This window comes from Eucyclogobius newberryi, unplaced genomic scaffold (assembly GCF_026437365.1).
Source record: "Eucyclogobius newberryi isolate DKJ021-1_F unplaced genomic scaffold, fEucNew1.0.hap1 SCAF_1, whole genome shotgun sequence".
NCBI lineage: Eukaryota > Metazoa > Chordata > Actinopteri > Gobiiformes > Gobiidae > Eucyclogobius > Eucyclogobius newberryi.
This window is the reverse complement of record NW_027315723.1, coordinates 5,747,929-5,759,020: the sequence shown is the minus strand read 5'-3', so window position 1 is coordinate 5,759,020 and position 11,092 is coordinate 5,747,929. Positions and strand designations below refer to the sequence as shown.

At 42.1% G+C, this 11,092-nt stretch overlaps 1 protein-coding gene across 1 annotated transcript; it reads right to left on the bottom strand.

Moving 5' to 3' along the window:
* Positions 1 to 3,290: 3,290 nt before the first annotated feature.
* Positions 3,291 to 11,033, bottom strand: cdadc1 (cytidine and dCMP deaminase domain containing 1). Its single transcript, XM_072445610.1, has 11 exons — positions 10,841 to 11,033; positions 9,580 to 9,692; positions 8,780 to 8,957; positions 7,835 to 8,135; positions 7,015 to 7,224; positions 6,333 to 6,451; positions 6,218 to 6,267; positions 5,816 to 5,991; positions 5,528 to 5,717; positions 4,412 to 4,460; positions 3,291 to 3,402 (listed from the first exon to the last, which is right to left on the bottom strand). The coding sequence occupies exons 1-11, from the start codon at positions 10,941 to 10,943 to the stop codon at positions 3,317 to 3,319; spliced, it is 1,575 nt and encodes a 524-aa protein (XP_072301711.1). The 5' UTR covers positions 10,944 to 11,033; the 3' UTR covers positions 3,291 to 3,316.
* Between the last annotated feature and the right edge of the window lie 59 nt (positions 11,034 to 11,092).

Sequence of the window (11,092 nt, the reverse complement as noted above, 5' to 3'; positions counted from 1 at the left end):
ATCTTATCTTATCTTATCTTAAATTTGACTTTGGTCCACTAATATTTTGATGAAACAATATCTTACTTGAGTACAATGTTACGCTACTGTCCTCTGCTGCCCTCTGCTGCCCTCTACTGCCCTCTGCTACCCTCTACTGCCCTCTGCTGACCTCTACTGCCCTCTACTGCCCTCTGCTGACCTCTACTGCCCTCTACTGCCCTCTGCTGACCTCTACTGCCCTCTACCTGCCCTCTACTGCCCTCTGCTGCCCTCTGCTGCCCCTCTGCTGTCCACTGTCCTCTACTGCCCCTCTGCTGCCCTCTACTGTCCTCTACTGTCCACTGTCCTCTACTGCCCCTCTGCTGCCCTCTACTGTCCTCTACTGTCTACTGTCCTCTACTGCCCCTCTGCTGCCCTCTACTGTCCTCTACTGCCCCTCTGCTGCCCTCTACTGTCCTCTACTGCCCTCGACTGTCCTCTGCTGACCTCTACTGCCCTCTACTGCCCTCTACTGCCCTCTACTGCCCTCTACTGCCCTCTGCTGCCCCTCTGCTGTCCTCTACTGCCTCTACTGTCCTCTGCTGTCCTCTACTGTCCTCTACTGCCCTCTACTGCCCCTCAGTGACACTGGAACCCTGGAGGAGGAGGAGCCTAGAGCCATGGTCAGAACATGTGACTCCATCTGCAGCTTAAGCTTCTGGTCACACAGGTTCAGTTGTGGTTATAAACTTTTAAAAAACAGTTTTTAAAAGTTACTTTAAACATACTTCAAGGCATTACAACATTGTTTTTCATGAATGGTGTGTACAGTATGTATGAAACCTGAGCCGTGATCTCTGGGTATCAATCGCTCCAGCAGAGGGCGCAAGCCGGACTCCTGTTTGTGAGGAGAGAAACAGTTAATAAGGCTAACAACAGTAGCTTCTAGATTCAAAATGAGATGCATCAAAGTGAAGAAACTTTCAGATGCAAATATAATAAAGTCTGGTGAAAGAACAAAACATTTTATGCCAAATATTTTATAATTTTTTTTTTTTTAAAAACTGTCCTGTGAAAGTTCAATTTCACTTTTCTGCTTTCTTTTGTGTCAGTTACATCATTTCCTCAGTCTCCCACATGAAGAAGAAAAGGGGGAAGCGTCTTTTTATGGCACGGATTTGATCAAATAAGCAATTCATATATTAATTTCACCAATTAAATAATGAAATGTTTTTACATGTACAAAAATAAAACAAATTCCACACACCGTTTCAACAAATCCTCAATATATTATACTATACATCAAATTAAATAAATAAATACATATTTCCCTTTGAATAACTATTACCCTGAGCAGCCATTTTGATTTCTAAAACAGAAGTTTAAATTTAACGGTCAAAATACAGATGTTTATGGTTCATATCTTTGTAATTACTGACATAATAATTAATCGACATGAAATAAAAACTGAAACAAAGTTCAGCGTCTTCTCTATCATCATCATCATCATCGTCATCATCATCATCATCATCATCAATAAACAAAAGGCTCAGAAGGTTGTGCCATCATCTTCACCCTTTACACTGCAGACTTCAGACATGACACGGACAGCTGTGTCCTGCAGAAGTTCTCTGACGACTCTGCCATCATCGGACTCATCACGGACGACGATGACGCGGAGTACAGAGGACTGGAGCAGGACTTTGTGGACTGGTGTCAGCGGAACCACCTCCTCATCAACGCGGGGAAGACCAAGGAGATGGTGGTGGATTTCCGCAGACGCCACCCCACTGCCCCCTCACCAGTGAACATCCAGGGACGGGACATTGAGAGAGTGGACTCATACAAGTACCTGGGTGTTCATCTGAACCACAAACTGGACTGGACTCATAACACAGACGCACTGTACAGGAAGAGCCAGAGTCGGCTCTACCTCCTGAGGAGACTCAGGTCTTTTGGAGTGACAGGGCCACTCCTGAAGACCTTCTACGACTCTGTGGTGGCATCAGCCCTCCTGTACGGTGTGACCTGCTGGAGCAGCAGCATCAGTGAGAGACTGATCCACCCTCGCTGTGTGAGGGAGAGGTTTCACAGGTCCTGCTGATGTCAGACTCTACAACAAACACTGCTAGCCCTGAACATGTGCAATACTGATGTAACCATGTGCAATACCTGTAAATAAGAGTGTTCTATTTTGTTTTTTATACGGTTTACTTACCTGCTAATAGTATTACCTAGTCTTGTGCTAGCTATTTTTACTTTATTTTTTATTTTATTTTATTCTATTATCATTATTTTATTATTATATTATTATCTGATTTTTATCTTTATTTTTTTATTTTTATTATCTATTTTATTTTATTTCCCCCCTCCATTCTCTATTAAGATAGGAGAGGAGTTTTGTTAATAGAACTCTTATGAACAAAACAAAAAACTCTTATTAAGAGTGTGTTTTGAAACTTCCTATAATCTGTCCTTTCCTCCTGTTTCTACTGCAGTGTAACAACGAAATTTCCCCTTGTGTGGATATTAAAGGATTATCTTATCTTATCTTATTCAATTCCTTTTAAAGCACCAATTCAGTCAGTTTAACCATGAGTTTAAAGGTTTGTGGAGCCGATCCCAAACAAATAAGATTCAACATCTCGTGCTTCCATATGAAATGATGACATCAACTTCTAGAATGATGCCAGCAGAACTTAATTGAATAATGAAAGGTGCAATGTGTCTATCTCCATGGAGACAAGTAGATGAAATAGATGAATGAAAGCAAGATCGTTGTTTAATGCCAAACCGTAAATGTCGTTGTTGTTGTTGTTGTTGTGATGTACGTTTTCAAATACCGGTATGTATTTAACGCTATACCGTTTAAAACATTTTTAAAAAGGAGAGGGAGAGAGCCATACGTGGAATATGCAAGGTAAAGCAATAATATCTCCATGGAGACCAGCGGGTAGTGAAACTTTCATAGTGCACCTTTAAACTGCAGTTCTTCAGACATTAAGACTGAGGTTTAGTCCCGTTTCTCCGACTCTGTTGAGTCTGGATTTAACCTTCTGTTCACCACAGTTACACCAGAATCAAATGGTTGAGATGAACTGTTTGTTTAACAGGAAGAGCTGATATTATTATGGAATCTAAATTCTTTACCACGGAACTCACTGGTTTAACTTTTCAGCAACATTCCTGGTAGTTTCTATTTTTTACGATCAAGTATAACGCCTTCAAAACAACAACATTATTAAGTTCAAGACCATTTCCAGATTCGTGAAAAACAAATGGATAAATATTCAAACTGTCACAGCTTTGAGAGAAAATGGTTGAACTTTTAACATTTTGTCCATATTTCGTGCAATCAGTTTGAAGTTGGGTGTGTGCAAAGCTTCTTGGTGTTTTGGAGCTCCGGCTCCATCTGTCGGTTGTGTTTTCCCAAAAAGCCATCTGAAAAACAGGAGAAAGAAAGTGTAATTGTCCTTGTCCAATTTAGACCTTGGTTATTCCCGTTAATCCTGGTCCATTGTCGTATCCTCCTCAAAAACATCCCTGCAGTTGTGTTTTCATTCACGTTACAGTAATCCTGGGGTCTGTCTCTCGCTGCAAAGCTTCCAACGCTCTCTTCCACCTAGTGACATCATCAGGTGTTATAGCAGGACCGATAAATCAGTGTTTGTGTGACTGAGTGGATCTCTTTGTCACATGTCATACTTAAACTAATGAGCTAAACTTAACTTTGTTTGTTTAGTCTTTGTTTCGTTACTATCTCCTTAATTACACATCACATAGTTCATTTAATTATACCTTATGTGTCTAAATTGGTTCGTTGAAGTGAACACATCTCAGTTAAGTACCTTCATCTTCAGTATAGTGACCTGGTCCACCACATGGTCCAGATGAGGTCATGGGTCAGACCATGTGGAGGGCTGGACCAGTGGGACTTTCATTTGTTTTCAATGCGTCTGATTAAGTTTCTTTGTCTCCAGAGTCTGCCTCCTGCTTTGACCACTTCAGGCCGCCTTCCCCACAGTTTGAAAGAAATAAACTTTGTGGTGGCAGCATTTTAAAGGCTGATATTTTGACCACATCAACTCGATCTAACGTGCACCTGAACCACAGAGAAAAGTGAGGCACAAACACACAGAGGACTCTGGAGGAGCAGGAAACAATGAAGCTGCAGACTGCGGCTGTCTCTGCCATTACATAATCCTGTTTTGTAATACTGCGACGTATTGCAAATGTAATTAATCTTCAGCCCTACTGTGATGTCACACTTAACAATCCCATAACAGCAGATTGTAATGATACAATGAATCTGACAGTGGGGAAATTCACTTGTCACAGCTGAATAAAGTGAAGATAGTGAGAAAATAAGAAATGCATTAGGCTATTTACAAGAAATCATATTCAAACAAAATAGAATGAATCTAATATTTTAAAAAGTGAAATGACTTACTGGCGTAGTGAGAAGACGAATGAGGATCTGGAGCAGGGCTCCTCTGCCACTGTGGACAGAGACAGAACCAGGTTTACGCCACAAGAGGGTCACAAAGGAGGAATAAACTGGGACTAAACCAGTCCAAAATCAGTACTAAACCAGGGAATAAACACAGATTAAACCAGAAGCAAACCAGGTCTAAATCAGTACTTTTGCAGTACTTATGGTTGACCTGCCGAAGTTTCTCAGGACAATTCGTGAAACTAAACCAGTATGAAACAAACAGGTAAGAACCGAGACTAAACCAGGACTTAAACAGGACTAAACCAGGACTTAAACCGGACCAAACCAGGACTTAAACAGGAATAAACCAGGACTAAACCAGGACTTAAACAGGACCAAACCAGGACTTAAACAGGACTAAACCAGGACTTAAACAGGACAAAACCAGGACTTAAACAGGACCAAACCAGGACTTAAACAGGACTAAACCAGGACTTAAACAGGACAAAACCAGGACTTAAACAGGACTTGAACAGGACTAAACCAGGACTTAAAAGGACTAAACCAGGACTTAAACAGGACTAAACCAGGACTTAAACAGGACTTGAACAGGACTAAACCAGGACTTAAAAGGACTAAACCAGGACTTGAACAGGACTTGAACAGGACTTGAACAGGACTTGAACAGGACTAAACCAGGACTTAAACAGGACCAAACCAGGACTTAAACAGGACTAAACCAGGACTTAAACAGGACTTGAACAGGACTAAACCAGGACTTCAACAGGACTAAACCAGGACTTGAACAGGACTAAACCAGGACTTGAACAGGACTAAACCAGGACTTGAACAGGACTAAACCAGGACATGAACAGGACTAAACCAGGACTTGAACAGGACTAAACCAGGACTTGAACAGGACTAAACCAGGACTTGAACATGACTAAACCAGGACATGAACAGGACTAAACCAGGACTTGAACAGGACTAAACCAGGACATGAACAGGACTAAATCAGGACTTTAACAGGACTAGACCAGGACTTGTGGACTCCTGTAGGAAATGTCTCCCTTGTCTCACCCCTGGTTCAGGACAAAACATGGTCTGAACAAGGTCAAACCCAGCACTTACACAGAACTTGTGGATGTTTTGGAGATGTTTGAACCTCTTGTAGGAGATGTCGCCCTTGTCTCGGCCCTGGTCCAGGTCGGAGCTGTAGATGTACGAGACTCCTGCGGCTCGGATCAGAGGAACGCACTCGTCACACGGACATTTGGTCACAAAGAGGAGGGAAGGATCACACTGCCGGATCTCATGAGTTCTGAAAGGGACAGGAAGGAGAACAACCTTTTAAATGGCCTAATCTATAGACTCAAGGCTGTAGTAGTCGTTTGATAGTAGTAGTAGTGGTGACAATACCTGAACGTGAGTGCGTTCTGCTCAGCGTGTACTATATATCTGTACTTCCTCCTCTGTCTGTCCTCCTGTTTGTCGTCCATCTGAGGAAACTCGTTGAAGTGAGAACCCGAGGGGTAGGCGTTAAACCCACAACCTACAAGGTACAGACCGTCCATCGGAGCGGGACCGCGGTGAGGCTGGAACGAGAGGAGGTTAACAAGGACTAGTCGAGGGATAAACTAGGACTAAAACAAGACCAAAGCAGTACAAAAAGCAAGACTAAAGCAGGACTAAACAAGGAGCACACGGCTGGAACAGAATCATAACAGTTTTGGGTTACACAAGTATTGTCCAAGCCTCTCAAACCGCATTGTCGTAATCATTATGTTGTGTTGGTGGCCAAGGGATTTAACGTGGACTTACCTCTTGTCTTTTGGCCCAGATAACAGCGCCTACGCCCACTTTAGGGTCCTCTGGAAAGAAAATCACAGGTTTTACTCAGAGTTTGCACATGAGCATGAACATACGCCGGTCAGACCTGTTCTGTAGGAGAGGAGCCGGGCCTGGACCATGCAGTGAACCGCCACCTCAGCAGAAACCGGGTCGGACTCTGGGCCAGACGGAGACAGAGGAGGGCCAGAAGCGTCTGAATTCGATCTGCAGGAGAGAAAGAACAGGTTTTAAAAAGGCAATCAGTTTTCAGTAACCTTTAGGGTTTATTATTTGAGATACTCCGGGTGAAAAAATGTGACAGAGCCATTTTTCAACAATGAAAACCAGCCGCTTGTAACAGTGAAGTAAAAGTGTGAGCAGGAACTCAATGTTTCTGTGGATGTCTTTATGTTTCTATAAACAAAAACATTCAAAAATGTGATTCTAATGTAGAAACGGAAAAATCTCTTAATATCACAACATAGTTTTCCATTTTATCTACAGAACTATTACAGTCTTTACCTAAATAATAACAATATGATAACCACAATTATAATATAAAGATGAAGTCACTAGAGGAGGAACCTAATTGAGAATTGAGTTTGTCTAGTTATGGCTATTTAAAACTTAATTGACCCCCCTCCCCCAATTTAAATAAAACAGTAGTAGTATGAAAATGGGTCCCTCGACAACAAGTCAAGATCCTAATGCGGCCCTCAGGAGAATATAATTGCCCACACCCAGCATTAAGTTGTTTGATGAAAAACATAATATGCGTTTTCCTTCACCTGTAAAATCCGTAGTTCTTGTACTTTGGAACCCCGGCCACCACCGCAGACAGAACCTGGACCAGCTGCTGCATGTTGTGCCTGAGTCCACAGAAATATGGATCTACACAGAAGTTCTCCAGGTTCATGTGGGACAAAATCTGCTGGTGCTGGACTGAAGACTCAACCAAGAACCGAGAGGAGAGGGAGGCCAGGGCACGCAAACGATCTCTGAAATAGAGAGGAAATATAAAGGACTGAACCGGGACTGAAGCAGGGCTAAACTGGGACGAAATCAGGACTAAACCAGGACTAAACCAAGACTTAACCATGGACCAAACCAGGACTAAACCAGGACTAAACCAGGACCAAACCAGGACCAAACCAGGACCAAACCAGGACTAAACCAGGACTAAACCAGGACTAAACCAGGACTAAACCAAGACTTAACCATGGACCAAACCAGGACTAAACCAGGACTAAACCAGGACTAAACCAGGGCTAAACCAGGACTGAAGCAGGGCTAAACTGGGACTAAACTAGGACTAAACTAAGACTTAACCATGAACTAAACCAGGACTAAACCAGGACTAAACCATGGACCAAACCAGGACTAAACCAGGACTGAAGCAGGGCTAAACTGGGACTAAACTAGGACTAAACCAAGACTAAACCAAGACGAAACCAGGACTAAACCAGGACGAAACCAGGATTTAACCATGAGCCAAACCAGGACTAAACCAGGACTAAACTAGGACTAAACCAGGACTAAACCAGGACTAAACCAGGGACTAAACCAGGGACAAAGATGGAGCAGAAGATTCATAAGCAACGCCCCCACCTGTTATACAGCTCCTCTACATCCACTTCTGGCACATCTTCTGCGATCTTCTCCATAAAGTCGGCATCTCTGGAGGTTTCATGCACAAACTGCGCGATGCCTGGCGTTAGCGGCTTTATGGGGACACAGATATGAGCTCTACTGTTGGATTTAAGTTTGTCTGAAGCTAACGAGTCCAGAGCTGCCTCCTCTGAGATCCAGAGCACCAAAGTATCAGGGGAAAAGTTGTCTTCTGAAGGCTGAGCTCTCAACATGGAGACCTCAGGGTCACCGGGCCAGAAGCAGATCTGACTGACACCAGCTGAAAGCAGAACAGATTATTTAATCAAGTCATAAAGGAAACCAAGCCAAACGAATGCATATGTAACTTTGGCCAAGAGTCTAAAGGGCAACTTATAAAGTCATATACTATAAAACAAGGACTGAAGAAAGTCTTGGTCAACTGAAGCATTACTTGAGCAACTAGCAGTAACTAGTAACTTTGTGTTACTTTTCCCCCGCCAAAAATGTGTGTCATTTATAGAGCCGTGTCGTAAAACAGTAAAAGGATTAACACGTAGCATGCAATGATATTTTATGGTGACAGAGGCCGGTCAGCTGTGACTCAAATACAACTTAGTTTATGCACTTCACCTCTGCAGACGATTATTTGAAATTGGGTTAAATAATAAGTAACTAAAGCTTCTGTTTTCCTCAAAGTAACTGACCGGTAGAATCATTTGTAGTCTAATAACTTCTGACTACATTTGGAAATCAGAGTAGCAATCTGACCAACACTGAGCAGCAGTAATATTAGTAGCAGTAGTAGTAAATGTAGTCGTTGTAATCATTATAGAAGCAGTAAAAGCAGTAGTAGTTGTAATGGCAATAGCAGCACGAGTAGAAACAGTAGTAGCAGCAGCAGCAGTAGTAGTAGTAGTAGTAGTAGTAGTAGTTTAGTTTTACCGTTGATGATCATCTTGAGGCAGGTGGCGCAGGGCCGTCTGGAGAAGTACAAACTGCTCTGTGAGAGTTTGGCCCCGTGTTCCAGGACGGCAGCTTGTCCCGAGTGGAGCTCCGAGCCTGAGCTGTGCAGGCCGATGACTTTACTGTCCTTCACCACCACCAGGCCTACTGCGTTTGTCTGCGGGTCAAATCAAAACACTGTACACCACATCATCTAAGGCCTCACGCACTCATCTTTTACATTTGTTGACACTCAAGTCGTTAGTTAACATCGTAAATGAGTCGTACATGTTAATTATTCAACGTTGTACATCTCAAATACTAATATACTTCAAAACATGTATTTCATGTTAAGGCAAAGAAAACGTACACATGATAAATATTGAGCCCCCAAATATATTGTTTCATCTACAGTATGATTTATTAAACGATGAGTCTAGATAATAATCTGTTTTTGCATGAACTTGTAATCTTTTATATTTTTCTACCAATTCTATTTGTATTGTATATAATGTAAATGTATGTTTTGTATATTTGCTGGCGTTCTACATCTGGCCTGGGAACTAGCTAAACTACAGATATTACTGGCACATTTACAGAAATGTTGATTAATGTGCACTGTCCCAATTCAGATAAACTAAAAAAATAAAAAAATAAAATAAAAAATGGTCCTAAGCTTGCAAGGGGCGCTGTTATTAAACACGCCATTGTTTTTTGCAATATGACATTTAAAACTGACTGTATATTGCAATTGCTTATGCGCTGCAGCAGATATCCCGCTCTGTCGTGAGAGGAGTGACCTGTGCTCCTCTGTTGTCTTGGTGGTTGTCCTCCGTTTGCTCCTGAGGGAAAAGCTCCATCCACAAACTGAGCAGCGTGAACAGGTTTCCTTTGGACAGACGCGGGGCCTGGCCTGGAGTGGAGAGAGGGGAATGTTAAAGAACTGTTCCATCTACTTACACAAAACAAGTCTGTCCAGGAGCAAAAAGAGAGAGAAATATCATCAATCAAACCAAAACTGCACCACAGCAGACTGTCCTGTGGGTAGAAAGTGTCCACATGTCAGAGAGCGGCTGGATGAGAATTTTGCTTTATTATTGTTCATTGTTTTATGTTTTATGTTGTGATTTTTGCTCACTGACAATGGCAATAAACCTTTTCTGATTCTGATTTTGATGATCTACCTACAGTATCTACAGTTCTATAGCACGGGATAGAACGCCAAAACACGCCAGTTGCCATGGAAATCAGCCATGTTTTTTGCTGGTGTGCTAAATGTGCATATTATGTAAAGAAAAAGTACTCAAAAAGCTGTGGAAGAACTGGATAGTCACTACTGGTAAATACATTTAACCATCTATAGTGTCAGAATACTTATGAATGAAATGCTTCGTATTAAGCATTTTAAAATTAACGTTGGTTTAACATCGGGCAAAATGAAAATTCTAATCAGAAGAAGAAGAAGAAGAAGAAGAAGAAGAAGAAGAAGAAGAAGAAGAAGAAGAAGAAGAAGAAGAAGAAGATCAAATGAATAAAGTCTAAAGAATAAAGTATATGGGGGTAAATGCACCTTTGCAGTTGGCTGCCATCTTCCATTAAAAGCAACAACAACAACAACAACAACATACAAATTGTATCGTGTAAAACACATACTTTGAAGACGTACAACTACAATAGGTGGCGGTAAATGCACCATTTAATTTGGCTGCCAACTGCCATTAAAAACAACAACAACAACAACAACATGAATACGTAAATGTTGTTGTTGTTGTTGTTGATTATCTATTTGTTTGAATATATATCTTATCTTAACCCATGAGACCCTCATAAATGACAGCAGAGCTACATCCGGCCCTGTCAAACGCACGCTAATTACAGTAATACAAGTCGCCGTTAATTTATTAACGAGCAATTTGGATTCATTTGTACCTCAGTATCTATTTGAAAGTACGAATAGTATTAATTAGCAGGAATTGAAAGTATACACAGCAGTAAAACATGTTTACTGCTTGAACTGCTGTGTCAATAGAATAAACACGGGTTTTCAAAGGGTTTGGTCACCTTGCCCTCTGCTGTCCGTCTGCACACCTCTGTCCCGGGCTGTCCCTGCACGGTCCGGCCTGGCCCGGTCCGGCCTGGCCCGGCTCAGTCCGCTTTCCTCCATCCAAACCGTCTTAAACCTGCTCCAAAGACAAGTAGAAACCGCGAAGAGGCGATAACAGCTGATCTGCGCCGGACACTAACCCGCTTAACAATCTCCTCAAACACGCAAACATCCGGGACGCCCTTCAGAATTAACGTCTTAGAAAATAA

What these genes read in the sequence shown, in the direction of transcription:
- cdadc1 (XM_072445610.1), bottom strand. Translation starts at nt 10,943, where the DNA reads ATGGAGGAAAGCGGACTGAGCCGGGCCAGGCCGGACCGGGCCAGGCCG. An exon ending in AAGAACTACGGATTTTACAG is followed by an intron (nt 6,452 to 7,014) that starts GTGAAGGAAAAC and finishes TCTCTCCTGCAG; the next exon opens with ATCGAATTCAGACGCTTCTG. An exon ending in AAAACATCCACAAGTTCTGT is followed by an intron (nt 4,461 to 5,527) that starts GTAAGTGCTGGG and finishes CTCTGTCCACAG; the next exon opens with TGGCAGAGGAGCCCTGCTCC.